The sequence below is a fragment of the Rhamphochromis longiceps genome, linkage group LG23, assembly GCF_057381845.1.
Source record: "Rhamphochromis longiceps isolate RC_006_pf linkage group LG23, R_longiceps_female_GT1.1, whole genome shotgun sequence".
Lineage (NCBI taxonomy): Eukaryota > Metazoa > Chordata > Actinopteri > Cichliformes > Cichlidae > Rhamphochromis > Rhamphochromis longiceps.
The window spans coordinates 1,790,283-1,817,985 of NC_140578.1; the positions used below are offsets into that span (position 1 = coordinate 1,790,283).

At 42.8% G+C, this 27,703-nt stretch overlaps 1 protein-coding gene across 1 annotated transcript in view; it reads left to right on the forward strand.

Annotated features, from left to right (window-relative positions):
• The window catches only part of cacna1ea (calcium channel, voltage-dependent, R type, alpha 1E subunit a), a 123,026-nt gene that overhangs the window by 87,678 nt on the left and 7,645 nt on the right, over window positions 1-27,703 (forward strand). The window contains exons 17-39 of the mRNA XM_085397278.1: window positions 3,219-3,350; window positions 6,336-6,405; window positions 6,588-6,705; window positions 8,495-8,562; window positions 8,737-8,828; window positions 11,327-12,211; window positions 13,320-13,564; window positions 14,056-14,167; window positions 15,568-15,697; window positions 16,167-16,226; window positions 16,554-16,660; window positions 17,069-17,165; window positions 19,177-19,337; window positions 19,568-19,705; window positions 20,420-20,621; window positions 20,895-21,059; window positions 21,801-21,911; window positions 21,999-22,079; window positions 22,162-22,347; window positions 22,451-22,542; window positions 23,868-24,036; window positions 24,158-24,285; window positions 27,563-27,659. Coding sequence (XP_085253404.1) covers window positions 3,219-3,350; window positions 6,336-6,405; window positions 6,588-6,705; window positions 8,495-8,562; window positions 8,737-8,828; window positions 11,327-12,211; window positions 13,320-13,564; window positions 14,056-14,167; window positions 15,568-15,697; window positions 16,167-16,226; window positions 16,554-16,660; window positions 17,069-17,165; window positions 19,177-19,337; window positions 19,568-19,705; window positions 20,420-20,621; window positions 20,895-21,059; window positions 21,801-21,911; window positions 21,999-22,079; window positions 22,162-22,347; window positions 22,451-22,542; window positions 23,868-24,036; window positions 24,158-24,285; window positions 27,563-27,659 — 3,646 coding nt within the window. The remainder of the gene's footprint in view (window positions 1-3,218; window positions 3,351-6,335; window positions 6,406-6,587; window positions 6,706-8,494; window positions 8,563-8,736; window positions 8,829-11,326; window positions 12,212-13,319; window positions 13,565-14,055; window positions 14,168-15,567; window positions 15,698-16,166; window positions 16,227-16,553; window positions 16,661-17,068; window positions 17,166-19,176; window positions 19,338-19,567; window positions 19,706-20,419; window positions 20,622-20,894; window positions 21,060-21,800; window positions 21,912-21,998; window positions 22,080-22,161; window positions 22,348-22,450; window positions 22,543-23,867; window positions 24,037-24,157; window positions 24,286-27,562; window positions 27,660-27,703) is intronic.

The following is a 27,703-nucleotide window of genomic DNA, read 5'->3' on the forward strand; positions in this document are numbered from 1 at the left end:
GTTGGAGTGGGGATCAAAAGTTTTAAAAGCCGAAATTTGCGCTAATGCAGTTTTTTTTGCCTGTCAAATACATGACTATATACCACCCTCTGGTGTTCAGCAAAAAAATAGCTCTGACAAAATACATGGGCGTGATTTGCCCAAATGACTGACACCTAACAGTTGAAGTTGCCTCCAAGCATTCAGTGCAGCGCGAAAATGGACAAGTGGTTAACAAGAAAAAAAGGCCCTACCACAGAGACACCGGCCACAACAACCAATAAGCTCATATCTGAAGATGCATTTTCCAGTGACCGCACAGGTGATTGTTCAACAACAATGTGTTCGTCAGATTTGGATGCTAGCAGTGCTAGCAGGGATGTATCTGTGGTTACTAGCCAAGTGGCTAGCATAGCTGGAGCCAGCCATGTGGAAAGTGATGAAGTGTCTGATGCGGAGCGTCAAAGTGGGAGAAAGCATGACAGCACGGACTGTAACACAACCTCATCAAAGAAGCGCAAATATGATGACAATTATATTTCGCTGGGGTTTACGTGTATAAATATTGGTGGATTTCCCCGGCCACAGTGTGTTATTTGTGCAAAAGTATTGTCTCAGAACTCAATGAAACCTTCACTTTTGCGCAGACATTTAGAGACAAATCATCCCCATTTGAAAAATAAACCAAGGGAATATTTTGAGCGACAGCTAAAATCACTTTCAACAAGTAAAACCTGCATTCAGGTGCCAGATCTTATGAATAAAAACAGACTACAAGCATCTTACATGGTCAGTTACAGAGTGGCTAAAAACAACAAACCCCACACTATTGTGGAGGACCTCATTCTCCCTGCTGCTTTAGATATGGTAGGGACAATGTTGGGGGAAAAGGCAAAAAAGACGATACAGTCCATTCCATCATCAAACAATACTGTCTTACGGCGCATCAATGCAATGTCAGAAAATGTTTTACAGCAGCTACTTCTGCGCATACGCCACAGTGAATGTTATGCAATACAGCTAGATGAGTCCACGGATGTGGCTGGCCTGGCGCATCTTCTCGTATATGTGCGCTACATTCATGAAGGAACCATCAAGGAGGACATGCTGTTCTGTAAACCGCTGGAACAAAGGACAACTGCCGCAGATATTTTTCAAAAGCTGGACACATTCATGAACACACATGGACTCGTGTGGGACAGATGTGTTGGCATCTGTACTGATGGCGCACGGGCCATGACTGGGAGACACGGAGGTGTGGTTTCGCGTGTGCAAGCAGTCGCGCCAGATGCCTCCTGGGTACACTGCAGCATCCACCGAGAGGCTCTTGCTGCAAAGGGAATACATGTCCGTTTGAAACATGTTTTGGACACGAGTGTAAAAATGGTTAACTTTGTGAAAGCCAGGCCGCTGAACTCCCGCTTATTTGCTGCGTTGTGCAATGAGATGGGCAGCGAGCATGAGACATTATTACTCCACACAGAGGTTCGCTGGCTATCTAGAGGGAAAGTGCTGACCCGTTTCTTTGAGTTGAGGGATGAACTTAAAGTTTTCTTCAGTAACCATCCCTTTGAGCTGTCTGAACATTTGCATGATGAAGAGTACCTTACCTGCCTGGCTTATCTGTGTGATATATTTTCTCGTCTGAACGAGCTCAATCTCGGATTACAAGGCGTTTCTGCAACTATATTCAATGTTCAAGATAAAGTTGAGGCCATGATAAAGAAGTTAAACCTTTGGAAGAACTGCTTGGATACAAACAACACTGAAGTCTTTCCTGTGCTGCATGATTTTCTGTGCTCTAATGATCTCACACTATCTAAAAGTGTAAAGCGCGAATGTAACGTGCACCTTGAGGAGCTGGCGGTGCAGTTACGCCGATACTTCCCAGAGACGGACGGCTCAAATGATTGGATACGTCACCCGTTCACCGCCGTGCCTACTTCGTTATCACCGTCTGACCAGGAGAGCCTAATTGAAATCGCCACAGATGGATCTCTAAAAGTTGAACACGCTCAAAAGAACCTGGCGGATTTCTGGATAGGGCTGCGCACTGAACAGCCCGCGCTGGCTAAGCGCGCTGTCAAGACTGATGCCTTTCGCCACCACATACTTATGCGAAAAGGGATTTTCTGCTTTAACAAACATGAAAACAAAATACAGAGCAAGACTTTGTGTGGAAAACGATTTAAGACTCAGCCTTTCCCAAATTGAGCCAAACATTGAAGAGCTGTGTGCCTCTGCTCAAGCACATCCATCACATTAAATAAAGTTCTGTTTAATGAAAGTTCATGGCCTTTATGCTCTCGACAAAAAAGTGAATTCTAATAAATCCTTTGATACACTGCTAGTATTAAGTAGTAAAGTTTGTTATTAAAACTCTGTCATTACTAAAAAATATTGATAAATTCATTTGGTGGTGAGAAATAATCGACTGTGCAGTATTTATCTTTATGCATGCGATATTGCAATGTATTTATAGACACTAATTAAGAGTCGTTCGTAGTAGGGGGTATGCGGCTGAGGGTGACATGTCTCAAGGGGTACGTGGCTGGAAAAAGTTTGGGAAGCACTGCTCTATCGCCATATTTCATTTTCTTATTGTTGCCTGACATTATACCGGTATTACCGCGAACGGTATGATATGGCCCAGCCCTAATCCCTTGTATGTTAAACTACAGAGCAAACCACCTGTTTGATAGTGTGATGTCATAGTTTCTATAATAACACTGAGCTAACAGTAGACAGATAATCCGAGTTTAGTTTCTTTACTCCACTCCATCATCATCCTTGTTAAAATGATACACCTGTATTACCCACGATGCATCTCTGTGCGCTTTCCTAATCAATCTTATCCTATATAAACTCAACACCTCTCGAGGAAGTTTTGTTTCAGGGTTTCTTTTGCATTTTGAGCCTCTAGCCTGGATGAGGAGCCTCTTAAACTGTGTGATGCTTTTTCTTTTTTCATTCAAACTGGTATTTTTCAAACCCAATCAACACTGACAAAAGAGACGACACTTGTGGTTATTTATGAAATTCAGTTTTGCAGCTTCCTCTGGAGAAACAGAGGCTTTGTTCTCATATGCTCATAATTTATTTCACATTATTTTTCATTCTCCACCAACAGCTGTAAACATATTCTTTAGATTTAAATGTTTCCCTTTAAGTTCTCGTTAATGGGGTGGTAGACCGCACAAACCTGAATCCAAAACCTGTGCTTTTTTATCTCTTTCAAGGTACTGGGCGTCTCTGAGGAACCTGGTCGTCTCTCTGATGAACTCCATGAAGTCCATCATCTCCCTCATATTCCTTCTCTTTCTCTTCATCCTTGTCTTTGCCCTCCTTGGCATGCAGCTCTTCGGTGGAAGGTAAGACTCCACATAGATTCATAGATTTGTTTAAAGTCGACCTATAAAACTTCTTCTCGTGATCTGTCATTTATATACACTGAACAAAAATATAAACGCAACACTTTTGTTTTTGCTCCCATTCCCCATGGGATGGACGTAGAGACCTAAAATTCATTCCAGATACACAATATAACCATCCCTCCCAAACAGTGGTCACAAATCAGTCCAAATGTGTGGTAGTGGGCACATCTGCCATATTGAGATAATCCATCCCACCTCACAGGTGTGCCACATCAGGATGCTGATCTGACATCATGAGTAGTGCACAGGTGTACCTCAGACTGCCCACAACAAAAGGCCACCCTGGAATGTGCAGTTTTTTGCACTATTGGGGGTCTGGGGACCCAGAACCGGTCAGTATCTGGTGTGACCAACATTTGCCTCATGCAGTGCAACACATCGTCGCATGGAGTCTATCAGATTGTCAATTGTGGCCTGTGGAATGTTGGTCCACTCCACTTCAATGGCTGTGCGAGGTTGTTGGATATTCGTGGGAACTGGTACACGCTGTCGTATACGCCGGTCAAGCACATCCCGAACATGCTCAATGGGTGACATGTCCGGTGAGTATGCTGGCCCTGCAAGAACTGGGACATTCTCAGCTGCCATCTGCCCTGAACAATGTGAACCATGATTCATCCGTGAAGCGCACACCTCTCCAACGTGCCAGACGCCATCGAATGTGAGCATTTGCCCACACAAGTCTGTTATGGCGACGAGCTGGAGTCAGGTCAAGACCCCGATGAGGACGACGGGCATGCAGTTGAGCGTCCCTGAGACGGTTTCTGACAGTTTGTGCAGAAATTGTTTGGTTGTGCAAACCAATTGTTCCAGCAGCTGTCTGGGTGGCTGGTCTCAGACGATCTTGGAGGTGAACCTGCTGGATGTGGAGGTCCTGGGCTGGTGTGGTTACACGAGGTCTGCGGTTGTGAGGCCGGTTGGATGTGCTGCCATATTCTCTGAAACGCCTGTGGAGACGGCTTATGGTTGAGAAATGAACATTCAATGCACGGGCGACAGATCTGGTTGACATTCCTGCTGTCAGCATGCCAATTGCACGCTCCCTCATTGCATGTGGCATCTGTGGGATTTTGCTGTGAGACAAAACTGCACATTCCAGGGTGGCCTTTTGTTGTGGGCAGTCTGAGGAACACCTGTGCACTACTCATGATGTCAGATCAGCATCCTGATGTGGCACACCTGTGAGGTGGGATGGATTATCTCAATATAGCAGATGTGCCCACTACCACACATTTGGACTGATTTGTGACCACTGTTTGGGAGGGATGGTTATATTGTGTATCTGGAATGAATTTTAGGTCTCTACGTCCATCCCATGGGGAATGGGAGCAAAAACAAAAGTGTTGCGTTTATATTTTTGTTCAGTGTACTTTTAAAGGATAGAAGCTCATATTAAACATGGCAGGAGTTTCTAAAATCAAGCTTATTTTACAGTAATCCCTCTGAGACCAGAGATAAGCCTTCAGACTGCTTTAAACAGTCTGTTTCGGACTGTTGTTTTTTACCAATCATGGAGCTTTCTGACGTCATAGCCATTTCAATCGTCTGCTGTTGAAACCTTGTTTGTGAGGGGCGGCCAATGAGACGAAAGATGGCTTAAGGGAGAGGAAGTAGAATAGCTTGCTTCAGGCTGTGGATCAGCAGACCGGCTGCGTCATGTCCCATCAGAAGATAACAAGGATCATTTTTGAGCAGTGAATCATGCAAAGCAGCTGTGCCCGAGCTCAAGAACAAAGATATGGAGTTGAAAATGAGAATAGAACCTCTTTAAGTAAAATTCACATTTTATAGTAATTCAATTCAAGTAAATTCACGTTCACAAACATAATAATAAGGATGAAGCAGACTTCATGGTGTAGTAGATCCTTATTTACTGAACTGAGAAGACAATAAATGCAATAGATGCTCCTGTTCAGTTGTTTTTATTATACCAAGACACTGTGTGAGCTCAGTAGAGATTTAAGACTCACATTTGACACACACACACACACACACACACACACACACACACACACACACACACACACACACACACACACACACACACAGCTATTGTTTCTGGTTTCCCCCTGAGTCAAAGGCCCTTTGCCACAAGCTTTTTCCTCATGAAGAGCTGGCCGAGGTAGACGAGCATGTCCTTGTGATGAACTGGCCTCTAGAATTAAAACTGAGAAGACAAAAACATAAAAGTCTGTTAGCCAGACTGTCATACGTTGGATTGTCATTTGTAGACTGATTTTTATGCCTCTGCACAGGCAGCTGTTATGGAAATTTCTTTAAATTTGGCTCAAACATCCTGTCAAAATTAAGGACAGTTTAATTCCGGTTTTTGTTTTGTTTTTGCACCAAATCATAAAACCAGCCACCCAGAGGGGTTTTATATTGAAAGGTAAACAATAATTCTGAGAAAACTCCAATAGGGAGACAACCCCCTGTGAGCAAGCACTTGGCGACAGCGGGAGGGAAGAACTCCCTTTTAACAGGAAGAAACCTCCAGCAGACCAGGCTCAGGGAGGGGCGGGGTGAGGGAAGGTTTAGTGGGAGAATTATTCACTGATTGTCTCACAGTTTCACACAATGATCTAATACAGGGGTGCCCAATCCCGGTCCTCGAGAGCTACCGTCCTGCTTTTAGATGCATCCTTGTTCCCACACACCCGAATCAAATGAATGGCTTGTTATCAGGCCTTTGCCAAACATGATGGCATGCTGAAGAGGTAATCAAACCATTTGATTCAGCTGTGTTGGAGTAGGGATGCATCTAAAAGCTGCAGGATAGTAGCTCTCGAGGACTGGGATTGGGCAGCCCTGGTCTAATAGTAATGTAACATCCCAAAGGTCCAAATTAAAATTTGGGCAGACATGGGGATAAATGTATCAGTATCAGAGTACTTGATTGTAAATGTCACTTATTTTTTACAGGTTCATCTTTGAAGACTACACTCCGACAAACTTTGACACTTTCCCTGCAGCTATCATGACCGTCTTTCAGGTCTGCAAATGAACCTGCCAGTTTCTACTTTCAACACAGCTTTTACACATTTGTTTATTACTATTAATCAAAATGTATAGGAAATTTACTTTTAAGTATACATTTTGATAAATGTGGACCTAGAGGTGATTCACCAGCAAAGCTCTGCATGGCTGTGTGCTGCTGTGGGTGTGTTTTCACAGATCCTTACCGGAGAGGACTGGAACGAGGTGATGTACAACGGTATTCGCTCCCAAGGTGGAGTAAAGTCTGGCATGTGGTCTTCTGTCTACTTTATAGTTCTCACCCTTTTTGGAAACTGTATCCTTCATGCTAAAAATAACAGACAGCCTGCTGTTATTATGTAACGTAGGTTTATTCTAATGTTTCTTAATTGCACCTGAAATTGTAGCCATTTTTTCCATTGTTCACTCTCCCGTTTGATCTCATTTGTAAAGCTTAACATATCGATTTGTGTTAGATTCTTGAATTCCAATTAAGAGAGTGGAAGACACTGTATACAAACAGACATGTGAAGCAGACAGATCAATAATATTGACCGTCTGCTCGATGTCCTTCATGAACTCCTTCTAGTTGTCCTTTGTCTATAGGAGGAGGAAGCTTTTTACGTTTTTGGAAATTTCTCTTTTACCAAATGGACAAAAACTACCTACAGCTAACTAGAAAGTGATTAAAAGTAAAGAACTATTATATACATAAAGAACTATATACATCATTTGGTCTCAACCAAACCTACACTCACTGGATCTTTCATTTGGAACTCCTTTCGAGTGCTGGTTTGCCCCTTTTGCCTTCAAAACTTATTTGTCTTATTTGTGACATGGATTCAACAAGGTGATAGAAAGAGGAGATTTTGCCCCGTATTGACATGATAGCGCCACACAGTTGTTGCAGATTTATTGGTAGCACATCCATAATGCAAAACTGTCCCACCATACCCCAAAAGGATCGAGATCTTAGAACTGTGGAGGTCATTTGGGCTCATTTTAATGTTCAAGAAACCAGTTTGAGATGATTTGAGCTTTGTGACATGGTGCATTAACCTACTGGAATCAGCCTCCAGTAGATGGGTACACTGTGTAAAGAGGTGGTTAGCAGCAATACTAAGGTTGGTGTTAAATGATGCTCAGTTGGTACTAATAAAGAAAATATCCACCATACCATTGCATCACCTTCCTGAGCCACTAACAGAAGGAAGGATCCATCCATGCTTTAATGTTGTTTGTGTTTTGTCCCCACCATCCAAATGTCTCAGCAGAAATCAAGACTCATCAAACCAGGAAATGTTTTTCCAATTTTCTGTTGTCCAGTTTTGGGAGCCAATGCTAAATTGTAGCCTCAATTTCCTGCTTTTAACTGACAGAAGTGGCATCTGGCGTGGTTTTTGCTGTTGTAGCCCATCTGTTTCAGTGTTCAATGCTGTGTGTTCACAGATGCACTTACCTTGGTGCATCTGGTAAGTGCACCAAGGTAAGTGCACTGGTGGTGGTCAGAGGGCCCGGTGACGCCAGTGTCCGGCTCTGTCAGTGCGCCCCAGGGTGGCTGTGGCTACAATGTAGCTGCCATCACCAGTGTGTGAATGTGTGTGTGAATGGGTGGATGACTGGATGTGTAAAGCGCTTTGGGGTCGTTAGGGACTAGCAAAGCGCTATATAAATACAGGCCATTTGGTTGGAGCAAGTGCTTATTTGAGTAACTGCACAAAGCAATCTGGCCATTGTCCTCTGACCACTGGTATTACTGTAAGAAGGCATTTTTTCCAGATAACTGCTGCTCGCTGCATAATTTCAGGTCTTTTATTTTTTGGGACCATTCTCTGTAAACCCTTAGAGATGTTTGTGGAGGAAAATCTCAGTAGATCAGCAACTTGTAAAATCATCCAACCAACCCATCTGGCGCCAACAGTCATCCCTCATTGATGGTCATTGTTGTCAGACCTTGAACATTTTTGAACAAGGACACAATGTCGCTGTCACAGTGCTGTTGCACAGGTGCAACGTGGTTTTTATGATTTCAGTCTGCAGTACTGTGGTGCATCTGTCTCTTAACAAAGAGTTCATCTGTTAGTCCGTAACACAGGTGTAACCAGACACTTTGCTTAATGTCTTCTTGGCCATTGCTGTGGATAACCTTGCCAATGCACAAGAGCTAACAAAGGTAATAAAACATGAATAACAAAAAAGCCTCATTTAATCCAGCTCTCTTTATTAATGCTGAGTAGTTTTAAAAAGCTCCCCTCTTTCTTTTTCGCTGTCTGATTTTATTCCATTATTTACAATTACAGATGTTACAGCTGTTCATTTCCTCTTCATCTTCTCTTCTTTTGATCAGGATGAAGAGGAAGCAGAGGCAGCGTTCAACCAGAAGCATGCTCTGCAGAAGGCGAAGGAGGTTGGACCATTGTCCTCCTTCATGTCCTCAGAGTAAGTGCTGTATGCAGCCTCTCCTGCCTGACCTTCTCTCCTCCCTCTCTCTATCTCGTCCTCCCTCTTGTTCCCTTCTTCAGCCAAGAAGTGTGTCTAGTCTTCCATGTGGTGCAATAGATTTTGGCTTACTAGTAAAACTACAGAATGTAGAACAGTCAGATGTGCCGTCAGTACAAACGATGACTAAATCGAGTGTCTCTCAGTGCTGGCTCGTAAACGTTAAACATCACTTAGAGGTTGTCGAGTGAATCGGTTCTAGGTGCTGTCCCACTCCAGACTTATTGGTACATGTCCACTGAAAGGTCTGCTATCTATCCTCTGCCTGACCCCTGCTCTGTAATTTGCTCCTAATTGAAGTCTATGTCTCCATGGTTACTGGCTCCACTCTGGGGTGGGAGGTGCTGACATAGTTGTTATGGAAACAGGAGTACTTAGGATCCAAATTAAGGGTGGTGTGTCCGTTACAGTAATACACGCCTGTGCCTCTGCAAAGCAGATGTTTTCACTGGAAAATGTTATTAATAAAATGATGTGACCTTATTTTCTCAGTGTCCAGGTCTCCAGCTTTCAGAATAGATGCTTTTGTTTTTTGTCCTTGGGAACTGATTGAACATTGCTTTGACATAGTTGGTGGAAGTGCATGTGCATGAACACAGGTGGGGACCTCCTGCTCTGTACGCACGCTGTGTATTGAGAACCAAGCGGTTTGTTGCATGGGCATGAAGAAGACTCTATGGGAACACAGAATATTAACATAAATTACTTTATTTATTCTGTCTCTGTCTTTCATTCTTGAGACCTTGCCCTTTTTGTTAAAGGTTCTTGATGAAGAAAACAAAGATTAAAACAAAACAGAAGAAAATTGCTGAGTATTAACTTCACTTGAACCAGACGAGGGTCCGGGTTCTTATCAGAGCCCGTAGAGCAGACTGGGAGGGTCAACTTGACAGAGGACACTTTGAACTTTAAGGGTTTCGGGTCTCATCTCTGATGTCAGCAGTGAAACTGTAGCAGTGCCTGCCCCTGCTAGCCCCGAAGAAAGTTTTTGCATGGCAGCATTTCCTAAGTTAAAGTGCAAGACGCTGCACGTCGGAGGTTGATTATTGTCTCATCTTGGGAAACGCATGCTTCTGGTCAGCATGATCAAAGAAAAACAGAAAGATATGCACGCACACTCACCCAGAATGGAACATTTTGGTGTGTGCTCAGTTTTTCTTTCAGCGGGAAGTCTTTAATCCCGCTCTCAAACACTCCTCAGTATTTTCAAGCTAATATTTAGAAGCTCGGCACTCGAATTCCCCCGTTAGCTCTACTAGCATGAATGCTAATCTGTGAGTGCTCTGAAGTGGCAGTCGTGTTCAGAGCTGCATCCCAATGTGCTGGTTTTGTTCAAAGGGTGTCTGGAAATGTACTCTTTGTCTGCTGACGGAGCCCATCTCTGTGTTTTCTACCTGTCCTCATACCGTAGCTCAGAATGTGTAACATTTCAGTCTACTCAAGATGTCTTTTTTATCTATGTTGTGCTTATTGTTTTAATGTTTATTAATGTTGTTTAATTGTTTCTGATACTGTTACCATCTTGTTTGTCAATGTGCTGCTTGGCTCCAGCGGAGACACACACCAAAGCATCTGGAATCCCTTTAATCTCATTCAGAATATTTTTTTCAAAGCAATGTGGGAATAAATGTGGCATTAATATTTCATTTTATTTATGTGTGCAGAATTCAGAAAATAGTTTCTTCCCTCCAGCTATGAATAATAAATTCACAGCAGCTGGTAAATGGCACGAACAGCCTGGATAGTTGTTTTCACGGCCGCGTCTTTGTGTGCGGCGCCAGTTTGCTGTGTGTCTCCTGGCCTGTTTTGTCTCTGCTTACAAAGCACTAATGTCTTGTTTTCAACCAATCGCTCATTGATAACACGGATCACACAAGAGTCCACGCTCCAGTAAGTAACGCTGTCTGTTCAACTCTCTGAATCTCTCACTCATAGACTCATCCTGTGTGGTGTTCTGTCCGTGCTCTGTCCTGTACCTTCCGACTCTCCAGCATCATTTGAAGCTACATTTCTTTCTAAGACTTATTCCACTGACATCATTTTGCATCTTAGCATTTTTGTTTTTCAAGTCGCACGACAATTCCTGGCTTATTTTTTCACCCAACATCTTCATCGAAAAACAAAAAAGTTGCTTCATGTTGGATGAAGTTTCTCTTTGTAACTGGTAAATCACTCGAACATCAACCTCAAGCACTTGCGGTGTGCTGTGATGTTAATGTGATGTACATGTTTTGACTGCAAACGTACATTTCATAAATCAAAAATTAAAAAATGAAGTTTCAATCAAATCAAATCACCCATGACAGACTTAGATCTATACATTACGACGCTAAAATAAAACCATTTCAGCACGAAAGCTTAAAGAAACCTTATTTTAAACCTGCTTAATGCTTTCTGTCTACGTATGCTGACATCGTACCTCGTTTTCCTTTTTCCAGGGGAAGCCGCAGGAGGCGGCCCTATCTGTACAGGAAACGAGCCATTCACCGCAGCAGGCCTACCTATGCCTGCTCCCTGGAGGAGGCCCATGGCAGTGTCAGGGAGGGCCGCCCACCCCCACCACTCAACCCCTCTAACTCTTTCATGTCCAGGAGAGAGAGAGGAAAGAGGATGACCATGTCAGTGTGGGAGCAGAGGACCAGCCAGCTGCGGAGACACCGCCAGATGTCCAGCCGAGAGATCCTGTTCAGTAGCCCCACCGAAGAGAAAGACGGTCCTCCTGCCTCGAGCCAGGCTCACGTACGTCCACTTTCGCTGCACCGCAAGGCCGTGCAAACACCGTCAGGGAGTATAAAGCATCTGACAGATCCCCTAGCCTCCCCAGCCAAGACCCAGCCTTCAGGCTCCTCCATATCTGTGGATGTACCACTGGATGCAGCTCTGTCTGGTGACATACCCGAATCAGTGGAGCCAGAATCAGCGGATCCCACTGATTCTGTGTTCAGGAACATACCAGAGGCGCCTGATTCAGTGCCCATCCCTCAGAGCAAAAACCTGGATGTTAATCAGAGTCACAAACACGTCAGTGAGCGTCACAGCCCCAGATTGAATGGTGAGCGTCAACACAGGGCAGTAAAGAAGTTCAGACCTCCAGATAATGGGGAGGCACTGACTCCAGACATGGGAGGTCGTGGTGGAAACAGGGGCAGTAAGGACTTGTATCACTATGACCATCAGACCAGGACCAGAAGTCAGGGGTCTTCTCCTGCAAACGGAGGCCAGGCGGCGAGCTGCTCTGTCGTCGGGGACAAGAAGAGTAACCCTGGGAAAGCAGAAGACTCTAAAAACAAAGAAGGAGACGTCTCCAAGCATGAGGAGAGCAGGTGAGACACACAAACAAGTCGTTTTAGTAGCTGAGGTTATTTGGCAGATAAAGTTTAAGGGCGATGGAGTGAAGAAATGGAAAGGGAGAATGCCATCCCAGCAGAGGGCCCAGGTTGGATACATCCCAGGAGATCACATTTTAATCCCAATACTTAATTATGTGACTTGGAAAAAGTGTAGCAACATGTTGTACAATGGAGAAAAAACACAACTTCTAATAAGATATTAAATAAGGGGCAAGGATAGCTCAGTAGGTAAAGTGGTCGCCCCATGATCGGAAGGTCGGCGGTTCGAATCCACCTAACGGCTACCCTGAGGTACCCCTGAGCAAGGTACCGTCCCTACACACTGCTCCCCGGGCGCCTGCTTAGTGGGCTGCCCACTGCTTCACTGAGTGAATGGGTCAAATGCAGAGAAAAACAAGTAATTTCCCCATGGGGATCAATAAAGTATCCATTATTATTATTATTATTATCATTATTATTAAGATAACAAATTAATAGCTTTTTTCGTTCATGCACCTTTGACCATTTTAATGAAATTCAAACCTAATTTAATCTAATATTAGTTTTCAAAAGATAAATCTAACGTTTCTGCGAGGAATCATTGACCGAAGTGTGCGTGGATTTGCAGTTGTTTGAACTAGCATGCCACAGCTTAAGGTCCTTTCATCAACCATTCATTGGCACCTGTACATAAAATTATCTCCCTATTCTCCATCCATGTCAGCAGAGCTGACAAACGATCTGGCAAACAAGATGCAAGAGACAATCTAATCTGTCATGGTTTTTGGTCATTTCATGCCACGTCAGAGATGTTGAAAGGACCGAGGTCAACATTTCACACTTTGCTTTAAACTGCTCTTTTAATTGATCTCAGTATGTTTCCTTTAAGTCTTCATTTGTAAAACTCATTTGTGTGACCAGTGACTGAACTGTACTACTCTAATCTCTTCTTATGTCTTTTATACTCAAACTTTTATTTCTTCTCCAGCTTTGGAGTCGATAGATTCGCCACCCAGCAGCAGCTGTCCTGCTGCGAGCGTGTCACAGCAGGACAGCTGCTGCTCACATCTGTCCAGTAACGTGTTCCTCTCTCCATCTCCAGACCGAGTGATAAGAGTGCAGAAGGGGACAGCGCTCCAGCAGATAACCAGAGCCACACTGGTGATCAGTGTCCCCAGAAGCAAGAAGAACCTCCTCAGCCTTCGGAGCCGCCTGCGCCTGCTGTCCCAGAGGACAACAAAGAAGAAACAGAGATGCAGCAGGAACGGGATAAATCTCAGCTGAGCTCCAGCGTGATCGTCGAAGTGCCCAATGTGCAGTCATCTCTCGAGCTCTCCACAATCAAAGGTAATGGACCAAATGTAGATTTGTGATTTTCAGGTAATTTCTTGTTTTCTCTAATGGCTTGTGACGAGGCTGCTCGTATTTGCAGCCTCGTCTGAAAGCTCATCAGTGATCGTTTACGTGGGACTGGTTTCCATTCTCACAGGTGGATGATCTGCAGCTATTATAAACTCAAAAAAGCATTTTTGAAATGTTCTAGTAAAGCTCTGAGTAAGGATGCAGTTATAGGGACGTGCTTGATCTCATATCTATCACACTTAATTTACATTGTAGCCTCCAGAGATAACGCATTCTAGGAAACAGTGAGTCATGTCATCACCTAAGCCGGGCCCCACAGTTCACGGCTTACCACTGCTAGACTTCATCACCTCTCTTTTCTGGTTAAAAGTCGCCACAGAAAACTTTCAGTGTTTAGGTTGGCTTTCTGAGGCTAATGCTGTCCTAGTGGGCAGACTGTGATAAAAACAGAATCTCCTTCTCCTGACCTCCTGCAGTCAACAGTAAGGACCCTGAACAGTGTAAGTCAGAGAAGGAGGAATCAGAAGAGACGAAGCCGGCCAACTCTGTGATCCCAGACAGTATGTTCATCTTCAAACCTGACAACCCGTAAGTTGCTGTCTCTTACATGGACTATTGTATCATGTCTGTGTGACGGGGAATAATAGTGCAGTAGGACTGCAGAGAGTTTGATTAGAAGGTCAATTGCACTCTCGTGTTTCAGAGTCTCCTCTAGTTGCCAGACAACCTCACAGTAAGTAATGCCTGGATTATCTGGGCTTGAACCCATTGGGTTTCAAGCAGCTAACTCTCAAAATACTCTGTTAAATTAACGGTGCATTCAAGTGCACCTTGTAAACCCAAAAGCCAATAATTAAATGGAGAAATAAGTAGTTTAATATGGCTTTAAGTGTCAGTGGTTTTATAAATCTGGCATTTTCTCAGTCTTAAATGAAGATCAAGGGGTTTGTTTTTGAGGTTTCAGTCTTTAAAAGCAAACAATCCATTAAATTAAACAGCTAACAGCTGCAGAATATTCATGCATTCAGGCTGTGAATGTGAAAAACACATGATTGCTGTCAGCGTAGCATGAGTAGAATAATTCATGACATTTTGCAAAAACTGGTGGTCCAGTCAAATGTAGCGACACACTTGGATTTAACCCTTTAAAGTCAAAGTGTTTGATTCATGAGTTTTAGTACATTTTTGAGATTTCTGTGTTATGTTTTGTTTTGTTTTTTCGGACAAAAAGCAAAATAAGCAAAACTAAAAATTGCAAAAAGGCCAACAATATGATAAACATTTAAAATCATTTATGCAAATTAACATTTTCTCTAAATTATTTCGTGGTTCAGGCTTTAAAGGGTTAAATCCACTTAGCTGTTTGTTTCGTTACCTGTGCCACTTAACTTCAATATTTAATATGAGATCATCTTAAAATGCAACAACACAAAATGCTGTCTGTAAATATTCCTGTGCAACTGTTGCTAACACAACGCTCTGCAGTGTGTCACCCTTTAATACCTGTGGCAAACCTGTGGCATTTACTGAGATCAGCTCTGTGACGTGTTATGCATCGTCATGAAATGACAGTCAGAAACATTTCTTCAGAGACGCCTTTCAGAGCGAAGTTTTCTAGCTGTGAGATGTCGCAGACAGCAAACTGAGGAAGAAGCTGCAGCTCTCACTCTTGTGTTCTGATAAAGATGATCAGGCACTCAACAGAAATGTTTCTCGGATGTGTCATGACTCTAAATCCTCTTAATTTATCTTTTATTTAGTTGCTTTTCAGTCTGAAACAGCACAGCTTGGTGACATGAGGAGAAGTTGGAACCGAATGGGATATTTGTTTGAAATGAACAAAAAAGAAAACAAAATGTAGATTTTTTTTTAATTCTCCATTTTCATATGAATTTGTAATCCTTTCATATTAGTGTATAAACTGTGGCTAAACGTTTAGTCTTCTTCTTTGCCTGTGCCTTACGTGGTCTCCACTCTGCTCTCTCCAGTGTGCGTCGAGCGTGTCATTATGTGGTGAACCTCAGGTACTTTGAGATGTCCATCCTTCTGGTCATTGCTGCTAGTAGTATCGCACTGGCTGCTGAGGACCCTGTAGCCACCTCGTCGCACTGGAATAAGGTTTGTGTTCACACTAATGTACGAATCACCTGTCTGAGGCAGGTGTTGCACGATTGTCTCAGTGGAGGATCCAGTCTTTCTGCTTTTTTAATCACTCTCATCCTGAGATACAAGTTCGATCACGCTTTATCAGCACTGTGGGTTTCTCAGCTCCCCTCAGGTAAGCAGATTAAATATCATTAAGAACAGAAGGGAAAAAATCCTTAAACTGTTTTGCAAAAGGCCGCTTGATGGGGGGGCAATTATATCTGATGAGTGTGGCAAATGAGGTCTGAAACACACTGAGCCTGGTTATTCACTGGAGGAGCGGGGCTAATCCTGTGCTGCATTAATGTCATTTGAGGGGACTTTTTCCTGCTAAGCGACTATCAGGAAGCATATGAAAGAAAAAACATTGTGAAATTGTTTTCTGCGCCCTTTGTGTGTCATCTCGGATATTTCTAAAGCGTCTCTGGCTGTGACTTTACAGGTTCTGCGCTATTTTGACTACGTGTTCACTGGAGTCTTCACGTTTGAAATGATAATAAAGGTGAGTTATTATGAAAAAATGTCAGAAGAAATGCTGCTGAATCATGTAAATGTATCTAATGGGTTTAAATTCAAAGACATCCTGTGGTTTAGCTGGATGAGTTCAGCAACAGACAGAACAAACACAGAAAAACGGTTTCTTATGAAAACATATCTGACTACCAAAGAAGTTGAAGTAACCAGTTTTATGTTAGAATTACGACCCTCTGCTGTGTTTCAGCCTTGAAGTAACAAACATGGATTTATTGCAGCAAGTTGAGGGCTGTAATCTTTCCTCGCTGACTCATTATCACCTCTAACTCGCCGCCTGGCTCTGTGCTGTCTCCAGATGATTGATCAGGGTCTGCTCCTCCACGATGGCTCCTACTTCAGAGACCTGTGGAACATGCTCGACTTCGTCGTGGTGGTGGGAGCGCTGGTGGCCTTCGCCCTCACGTCAGTCACGTGATTTATTTTTATTAGTCTCATGAGCTAATCATATGTCTTAACACAAAAGTGTCTCTAAATCAACTGTAAGTTATCTTTTGCATCACAGTCTGTTCCATTTCCTTTATGGGTTTGTAACTGTTGTTATAAATGTCCCTCTCTCCTGCTTTAACTGTCTGTGGATGATGCCTCTGTGGGATTGACCAGCAGCAATGTGATGGGGTAAAAGACTAAGAAAAGTCCTCTCTTATGAAAAATACTAACTTTAAATGTAGTCATTTAAATTTCTGCAGAATGCCAAATTAGTAAAACGTGTTATACATGTTGTGACATGTTGTTGTGGGTTAAAGGTGAAAAAGAAGAAGAAGAGGCCAAAATGGGGCATTAACGATGTTCACGCTGTGTGTTTCTGTACAGAAATAACAAAGGACGGGATATCAAAACCATCAAATCTCTGAGGGTGTTGCGCGTCCTCAGACCACTGAAGACCATCAAGAGGCTTCCTAAACTAAAGGTGTGAAATGCTTTTGACTGTAGTTGGCTTATTTGTCTGTTTTGGTTTTGATGAGGCAGTTCATTAAAAATATATATACTCTTATACCAAAGAGAAATCAAATTAAATAAAAATTTAAAAGACAGAATTTAAATTTGGTAAAAATGTTGACAGTCACATACATTTGTATGTCAGAGCTCAAGCATGAACTTGCACGTTGCTTCAGGTTTAGAGTTTCCTTTGTTTCCTGTTATGTCAGTTCACTTTTATTTATGTAGCACTAAATCCCAACAACAGTTACGTCGTGGTAAGACCCGACGATAACACGGAGAACGTTTATGCCTGCGTTAGCTGTGTACTACAACAGGTTACATATGCAATGGTCCTTCAAACCTGCGCGCGCGACCCGGTCACTGCGCACAGGAACTCTGCGCTGCGCACAAAAAAGCTCAACCACAATTGAAATTAAAATAAATACGTAACATTGTGTTGTTTTGCAGTGTGAGTCAGTAAGTGACCGGTGACTTATAATGCGATTCACATTAGTGTTATGCAGCTGTGACAGCGTCCTTATGTGCCGCCACCAGTGTTTTAGCTAGCAAAGCAGCATGGCCGATGTGGAGTGAAGACACGCTAATGACAACGCGTACAGCCAGTGGCGATGTGAGCAGGACAGACGGAACAATTGACGGGAAAAGTGTGGACTTCAAACTAAATACCAGCTTTTATAAAACGAGAGTTATTATTCATTATGTTTTTTATTGTGTTTTTTTTTTCTGAATAGTGTCGTTGTTTTTTTTTACCACGGGAAGAAAGCGCTCTGCCTGTGAGTTTAAAAAAACAACCCCACCCTTTCCTATTGGTGGAAAAATATCCCATGTCAACCAATCAGAAAATGACATGGCGACGCAGCATTTGGTTGTTTAGGAAGAGCGAAAGAGAGAGAGTTTTGAGATGTTAGAGATTTGTGACGTTTAGCGTGCTTGGAGTCTACAGTCAGTGTGTTGTGTAGCAGACAGTTTTGCTGTGTGTGTCAGAACAATGAGGTGACTGCTGAATGTGCTGCCAAAAAGCTACTAAAGGCAGATTACAATGTAAATACTGTCTCCAGGTTAAAAACAGGTGGAGTGATACACCTGCTGCTGTCGGGCCTGCAGGTATCAGGCTCCTCCGAGTGGCACAAATAATTTGTGTGGCATCCTATTTGATGCACAACAGCTGATTGTTCTGTAAATAGTTATTTAAAAAAAAACGCATTGACTGCATTTTTAGATAAATAGCTGCAAATAACTTTGTTGTTTGCAAAATTCAGTTACTTTTTTTAAACTAGTAACTATAATTAATTACTTTTTCAAAATGGCTTGCCCAACATTGGTCATTATATACTGTATTTTGCAGACAAAGAGTTACAGGACTCTCTCCCAGACCACAGCAGGAACTTCACGCAGAGCTTTATAAAAACATGTTAAGTGTGTTTTCAAAATTGCAATTCAACTTATTTTACTTCCAGTAGTGCCAACATGCTACAGGTCATGAACAAGATTTTTCATTGTTAAGTGAGTTATAGCACTTAATTAAAAGTACTATAACAGAAATGCTGTAATTTGATTATTTTAATAAACCATGTAACTTGGATGGATTTGATGCTGGTGTGACCACAGTGCATGCACACGTCTGCTGCTGCTCACAGTGGTCCTGAGCTCAGGGAGTTTTTGCTCTGACACATGAGGAATTAGACGGAACCTTGCACATGAGGGTCTGTTCTGTGTTTTTCTTATAACTGTTTGTTGCAAACCAGAGAGAACAGAAACCAAATGAACAGACAGACAAGAGTAATAAAGCATGAGCAGCAAACTGTGAGCACTGAAGCGTGGAGACCCGTTCTAACTGATCAGATCTCCATCAGAAAGCCTGGAGAAGTATTGCTCAGCACCACTGTAAAAATAGCGAGGTGGTCTGGCTTCCTGGAAGCAAAATATAAAGAAGCGGGGACTGGCCATGGTTGATCAGTATCCGTGTTCCTCTCTTCCAGGCGGTGTTTGACTGCGTAGTGACGTCTCTGAAGAACGTCTTCAACATCTTAATCGTCTACAAGCTTTTTATGTTCATCTTTGCCGTCATCGCTGTTCAACTCTTCAAGGGGAAGTTTTTCTACTGCACCGATAGTTCGAAGGACACAGAGAAAGACTGCCAGTAATGCTCTCTTATATCTCTACATTTTATACATTAAATTGTAACTTGAGGAGAATGCGGTTAATAAACCTGAATGTGTAAGCGTGATGGTATGAACGTCTGTGTGTTGAGTTGGGTGTGGTTGAAGTTGAGGCTGAGGGTGGGAGGTGAAGCAGGGGGCAAAGGGAAACCAAGACCAGTGACGACAATGACAAAAACAACCTCACCACGATGGTTGTATGTTCCTTCAGGGGTTACTATATTGACTACGGGAAAGACAAGAAAGAGGTGAAGAGAAGAGAGTGGAAGAGGCATGAGTTCCACTACGACAACGTCATCTGGGCGCTCCTTACTCTCTTCACGGTTTCCACTGGAGAGGGATGGCCTCAGTGAGTTAACTTTAGATATTCGTGCCAATTTCAGCTTTCTTTCATTGGAGCCTTGTTTAATTTTATGTGCATTTATAACAATTTAACATCTGGCTTGTCCTCTGGTTCCAGTGTGACCTTTCATGAAGGAAATTTATTAGATGTGATTCATTCAAGAACTATATTGCAATTTTTTAATCTCAGGCTACAGATTAAACGGGGCTCGTGGGTTTGCACTGTCCCAGCCCTTCTTAATTGGCAGTTGCCAGGAAATAAACCTCTGGAAATGATTTCCTCAGCCACTTAGGAAATTGGTATTTGCTCTCCATCCTGGCGAACAAATTCTTAAAAACAATTTCAGAAGAAAAAGCTGCTGCAACACATGATCTAATAATGTTCAGAAAGAGAAAGTTTCCTGCACAGAGTAACGCTTTCTGGCACAACTTCACTACTTCCAGGAGGCACGGAGAAGAAGGCTGAAGCTCCAGCAGCGCTTCTAGACTTTGTTGTTTTTGCTTGAGCAGCATTTTGGTCTGCAGCCTTCATCAGGGGCGTCACCGATGACGAAACGCTCTTTACACTACAGGCGTTGCTGGAGCTTCTTCAAAATTTCCTCCACACACCGTCCTAGGACCGATATGAAGGCTGATATAAAGGCTGTTTGGTTCTTGTCGGTCATGGTTTGATTAGCATCTATATCAGCATTGGTTTAGCATTGCACCGCTGCTTTCCCAGGGTTCTGCAGCACTCTGTGGATGTGACAGAAGAGGACAGAGGTCCGAGCCACGGCAACAGGATGGAGATGTCGATCTTCTACGTCATCTACTTTGTCGTCTTCCCGTTCTTTTTCGTCAACATTTTTGTGGCTCTCATCATCATCACCTTCCAGGAGCAGGGAGATAAGATGATGGAGGAGTGCAGCCTGGAGAAGAATGAGGTGATGACATGCAGGAATCAGTATTGGTACAATCTAGTGAAATTAAATATGCTAGTTAGGATGCTGCTCGCAGCTCTTCTTGGCAGTCAATAATGTTAAAGATCAGACATGGAAAAGCCCCATCAATCAAAAATACAGCACACAATTCATTCTCTTAGAGTCAGCGAGTCTTTTGCTTTTGTCTAATCAGAATTTCCTCACATTTATTTTACGGCACAGCTGATTCTTTGTGCTTACTGCCGTGTTTTAACTGTGGTTCTCTCTGTATTTCAGAGGGCATGCATAGACTTTGCCATCAGCGCCAAGCCCCTGACCCGATACATGCCGCAGAATCGGCACACGTTCCAGTACCGTTTGTGGCATTTCGTTGTGTCGCCTTCGTTCGAGTACACCGTCCTGGCCATGATTGCGCTCAACACTATCGTGCTGATGATGAAGGTGAGGAAAAGGAGGAAACGACAGGAAAGAAATCAGAGAACTTATTAAATTTTGCATTTTTTAATGAGAGCAGAGCATTAGATTAGTGATAAATGAAAGCAGAAGCGCTATTATCTGCCTCACGTCTTTCCTTTCTCTGCAGTGACTTAGTCTGGTGTGTTATTTTCCACACATCCATTTGCTGATAGGAAAGCACACCTTGCATCACTTCTCGGCAACATATTCTGTGATGAAAGTGCGACTGTTAACACTTTGGGTTTAAAATAAGCCGAGGTGCGTCACTCTGCGGTAAAATAAAGGATGTGCTCGTCTCTCGGCGCCGCCTGAACGCGCTGTGATGTTTGCGTTTGGATCTGCTGATGTTTTTGCAGTATTATTTCTGATCTGGCCTCTTCTGGGGTTGTGCTGGTTGTTCAGACAGACAGGCGCTCAGTGACTCAGCCTGTATTAAATATTGATCTATAATGTCCGTGCGCTGCTATTTTGCATGACCTCATTAACTGTGGCCGCCGCCCCTAGAGGAATGACTCCTTTTATAGTGCGACAGATGAGAGGTGCAGAGACAGAGGCACTATTTATGGGTCTGTAGGAATCTTCCATCAACCTGCAGATCTACAGAGTGCAGGGTTCACACCCATCAGAGAGGAGGTTGATGCGCAGTGAACAGGCTGGAAAACGATCCACTTCTCCTCATAATAAAGATCACTTTATATTTACATGTTGCCGCTTTTGCGTTTCCAGTATTACTCTGCCCCGCCGGCGTACGAGGCTGTGCTGAAGCACCTGAACACGGCTTTCACTGTTCTCTTCTCTGTCGAGTGCATCCTTAAGATCTTGGCCTTTGGCTTTCTGGTGAGAGGAGACAAAAACACGCAAAGCCTTAGAGTGAATTCAACAAGTGTTTGGAAATGACTCAGAGCAGCTTTGCTGTTTCAACAGAACTACTTTCGAGACACGTGGAACATTTTTGACTTCATCACCGTTTTGGGCAGCATCACTGAGATCGTGGTAGACCTGCAGGTAAAAAACAAAAAGCACTATTCCTCTGCTTCAATATGCTGTCACAGTATTCAACTTCTCCCATCTTGTGTCTCTCTGCCAGTTTGTTGATACGATCAACATGAGTTTCTTGAAGCTGTTCCGAGCAGCCCGTCTGATTAAACTGCTGAGACAAGGCTACACCATCCGTATTCTGTTGTGGACCTTTGTTCAGTCCTTTAAGGCTTTGCCCTACGTCTGCCTGCTCATTGCCATGCTCTTCTTCATCTATGCCATCATTGGCATGCAGGTGAGAAGTTCCCCTGCATCCTAGGTGTATTTTTATGGTGAAATAAATCCTTCAGAGCAACAGTAAGTTTGTCCTCGTTTGCCTGTTTGTGTGTGTCAATCAGGTGTTTGGGAACATTAAGTTGAACGAGGAGACGCACATTAACCAGCACAACAACTTTAAATCCTTCTCTGGTGCTCTGATGCTGCTATTCAGGTAGGACACTTCAGTACCTGCAACCTGATTAAAATAGATGCACTATTGGAAGCTATGTAATCTAAAAATGTGGGTTCAGTTAACAGCGCTCCAGTTCCAGTAAATAAGTTTCTCTATTGTAGTCTGAATTATGTCGCGAGATTACAGTAGCGAAGAGCTTTACTGTCCCAGTGTCCCCGGGGCTACCCTGAGTCAAGTGCACTGAACTTACCTCGTTATCAAATTGCTTGGCAGACACTTTGAGAGTTTTGACAGATTAGTGTAAACAGATGTCTGGAAGGAAGCGTTGAGTGATTGAGTTGTGTTGATGTCTCATGGTGGAGTTCAACATTGTTCTCATGTGGCATAAATTTGAAGGATGACTGTGTGGCAGGTAAGGTAGGACCCAAGTGCAGGAGAAACTCAGAAAGAAACTCCGAGGCAGCAGAACTACCGGAGTAGACAAAATAATTCTGGATAAGCAGAAACTAAGAACCACGGACCACACGGCGCATACAGGAAACTGAGACAATAGACACACAGGCAACAGGTGGGAACACAGCTGATACTAATAAGAGACTAAAGGGAAAGCAAAACATAACACACAGGACAATCGACTGTCAAAATAAAACAGGAAGTAAAAAACACCAGGAGTCCAGGACTGAGACATGCCAGCTTCACAGAGCTAACACAGCAGGGGAGACAGAGGTAAAAAACTGTAATCCTGTGTAAAACGTAAATAAGAACAAATGAAAATCTCATCTATATGTTATTTACAGTAAAACACAAAAATGTCTCAGGAGAGCTGGGACAGGAAACTAAGACACCAAAGGAAACATGAGCAAACAAAAGAAACATCAATGAAAAATGGGCAAACTGGGTTGTTGACTCATACATTCAGGACATGTCAAGGTTTTAGTCTATTAAGTATTTAGTGCAACGTTTAGAAACATTACACAGTGCAAAAGAAACAACTGCATAAATTAGCATTATTTCCGTCACATTACAGAACAAATAGGACGGCATCCTCTTTACAGTAAGGACAAATCTGTGCTTGCCCACTAACTGCACTCAGCTTTTATCCGCAGATAGTTGTGGTGATCAGCTGGTTGTCCAGAAGTTTACCGTGCACGTTCATTGGACAGGGTCGCAGTTTTCTCTAACCAGTGTTTTCCTTCGTGTGGCTGCAGTATTCAGTTTTATCCACTAAACAACTAAATCTCGCATCTAAAAGCTGTTTCTGAAATGGAGCTGCAAGTCTTACTCTGGTTGCACCCTCCAGATGGCAGGCATGACTGTGTCCTGACAACTACTTCCCCCTGGTGTCGTTTAATGTTTGTATCCAGGAGTGCTACTGGGGAGTCGTGGCAGGAAATCATGTTGTCTTGTCTGGGAGGACAGAAGTGTGAAACGGACCCGTTGCTCCAATCAGAGTCGACAGACCCGGAAGGGGGCTGTGGTTCCGACTTTGCCTATTTCTACTTTGTTTCATTCATCTTTTTTAGCTCCTTCCTGGTAAGAGAAAAAAAATCTTGGCCATTGCTCGTCCCTTTATTTATTTGCAACAAGAATAATCATAGTTTTTCCCACAGCACGTTTGGCACATTTATATGCAGCTTGTGCTTTCTCCATTCAGATGCTGAATCTGTTTGTGGCTGTAATCATGGATAATTTTGAATATCTCACCCGAGACTCGTCCATCCTGGGTCCCCACCACCTAGATGAGTTTGTTCGAATCTGGGGGGAGTACGATCGAGCTGCCTGGTCAGTATCCTTGAGTCTTTACTCCAGTTTACACACAAAGTTGATCTACTGGTGGTATTATGATTATGATATGATGTGGAAACCTGTGATATAATACATGAACTGGTCTCTGACACTTTTAAAAGAGCACGTTCACATATTTTTACTTTAAGGGAATAATGAGATTTCATTTCAAGTGCTCTCTGGTAACGCTCATGAATATTCCCTGTGAAGAGTAATGCCCAGCTTTGGGCAAGTTACTTTGAAAAAGTAATTAATTATAGTTACTAGTTACTTCTTCAAAAAAGTAACTGAGTTACAAGATTCTAAAAGTAATTAATTACTTGAAAAGTAACTATTGCTTTACTCTGGGGTTCAGGGTATAATTGGCCATTTTTAACTACTTTTGATTTTCCCTCCACATCCCACCTTTAAAAACTGCCTTACTCAGTAGTGCTTACTTACTTTGCCTTGTTTGGTATCATCCTTTTCAGCACAGCCTCACGTGGCTGAAGTTACAGTCATGTTCTCATTTTGACAGACTGTATTAACGCAATTGATCTAAAATCAGACAAAAAACATAAAATCAGAGTAGAAAGTTATATTTTTTACTGTAACAACCACAAACATGTTTAATGAATCATATTTCTTAACTTTAAATGCAAATAGAAATTATTAATTTTAAAATCCTGTGTACAACTTTGGCAAACAACAGAACAATCAGCTGTTCTTCAGTAAGATGCCACAAATTATTTGTGCCACTCCAAAAAAATAAGAGGTCTCGCTGCGCTGTCTTTAGACAGTAAACGTGACAAAACTATTGAGGAAAAAATAAAAATATTGTTTATCATGACTCTGGTTTTACGCGGCCTATCAACACAATTTATAAACTGGTATATATCACCTTGTTGCTTTGTCTTTAAATGGTCATGTGATTGGCTTACCACGACTACTTTACTCTTCCTCAGTCAAACAGCAGCACTGATGTGGTTGTTTTGCCCCCTGAGCTCCAGGTGTTTTGCCAAAAAGCTGTAGCGCCCAGATTACTTACATGCGGTAAGCTGAACACAGCTTCAACCGTCTGTTTGTTGAAAAATAGTAACGCGACCGCATTTTCTTGTTGGTAACGGTAACGGCGTTGTAACGATAGAAATAGTAATTAGTTAGATTACTAGTTACTGAAAAAAGTAGCGCCGTTAGTAACGCCGTTATCACTGGTAATGCTTGTTAATTAGACAAGAGGAGAAGAAAGTTTCTCTGCAGTCGTGAAAAAATGGTGAAAAATTCTCCACCAAATTAGCAGCAACTTGCAACCTTCACAAGTATGATGCAGAAATGTGAAGCATGAATCGCACTACTTAGAGAATGGCCGTATACATTTATTGTTTGCACCTTAAACGTGCGAACAATAAACATATTTGGATGTTAATGGTTGAATATCTTTTGTCTGATACGTCTCATGGATAGGATCCACGTTATGATTACACAGCCCAATTCCAAAACCTGAAATGCTGCGTGAAATGTAAATAATAACAAAATCCAATGGTTTGTCAGTCTCATATACCCATATTTTATTTACAATAAAACACATAAAATGTGATTATTTAATGAAAATGATGAGCTTATTTTGGATTTTATGACAGCAGCACGTTGAGCAAAAACAGCTGTTACTAAAAAGAAACAGCTGGGGGAATGTTTAGCAACTAATTGCTGGGTTAGTTAGTAACAGGTCAAATACATTATTGGGTCTAAAAAGGGATCTCAGAGAGTCTGCGGAGCTTGGAAGGAAAGTGTCTGGACTTCTTTACTTCTTCTTTATCACACGAGCAGAAACTTCGGCTGATTGTGACCTACACCCGTCTCCACACCTCGGCTCGTGTGATTAGGTAGAGGATCATTTAGGGGGTCCATTGTCCACTATTTGACCCTAGAGCTGAAGAAGCTTCTCGGATGAGAGGTGAAACATCTTCAAGCAACCTAAAGAAGTCCAGATGCTTTTCTTTCCAAGCTCCTTAGACTACGAGGACTTCACAGGCATCTCAGAGAGGCAGAATTATACAGAGGTTCAACCATCTCCAAACAACTGCATCTACAAATGTGGAAAATGTTCAAAATATCCATCCACCTATCGATCCTGGTATATCTGTTATAATCATCCTGTGATATCTGTTACATGTTCGATCTGCAGACCACAGTGGGTTTAGCAAAGCAAACAATAACTAACTCTCTTTCTTCAGGACTTGGGAAATGTGCGAGTGACCTGTGTCTGCTGGAAGTATTACTGCTTTATTTAAAAATCAGACGATTAAGAATCGATTAATGTGATTTATTCACCACCAATTTATTGTTGCAATTTCTAAAACTGCTGAGTTAGAGGACAGCGCCTCATTGGCCCTTATTGTGCACTATAGTATGAGTCTGTAATTACACCGTGACTAAAGACTTGTATGTTTTTCCCAGTGGTAGGATCCACTATAAGGAGATGTACAAAGTTGTACGCACTATCTCACCTCCCCTGGGCTTTGGAAAGAACTGCCCCCACAGGGTGGCTTGCAAGGTTTGGTTCCCCCATATCAACAAACCTCCCCTCTGCCTCTTTGATGTTGGATCCTTCCTGACTTCCTCTTTTCCTGCCTTTCCTTCCCTTCACCAACTGTGACCCCCCCTCCCCGCCGCTTGATCGTTAGGGGCGTGTTAATCGGGTCAAAGAATGGCAATAATTCAGTCTTAGGGTACTAAGGCACATGACGTTCCTCAATTTCCACACAGCTGTAAATCAGTAGATACACTTTAATTACACTAAAACCCCTCTGTGAGGCTTCGAGTCTCATTTTGATACAATAATTGACCAGTTTGAGGGAGTCCAGTGTCTTTCTACCTTTTGGATCTGGTTTAAAGGTGTTTGTCATTCTTCCCACTCCCACACAGCACAGCCCAATGTAAGTATTTAGTATTTACACCAGATCCAGCAAGGCTGTCATTCCTTTTCTCATCCTGTCCAAGGTTTTCTCCTTTCCCAGATTTCTATGCCCCGTTGGCAGCATAGAAAGAAAACAACCTGCTTTAGTCTCCTCGTGTGTGATTGCCTGGAATAATCCTTTCTCTTGTATCTCCTCTATTCTTGTTCCTCTTTTTTTACCCCTCTTTTTCCTCCACCATCCCTTGGGACTGCACTTCCCCTACACCTCCATCGTCTTTCAATTTCTCCTCCACCTCCAACATCGTCCACTTCATTTCCCTTCCCTTTCCTCTCTTTTTTGTCATTCCCTCATTCTTCATGGCTACCTGGCGCCCCCAGTGGTCGTATCCATTACACTGACATGTATGAGATGTTGACCAACATGTCACCACCTCTAGGCCTGGGCAAGAAATGCCCCTCCAAGGTGGCATATAAGGTAGACTGAACACCAAGACTAACAGGCACCACCTTCATATTTCA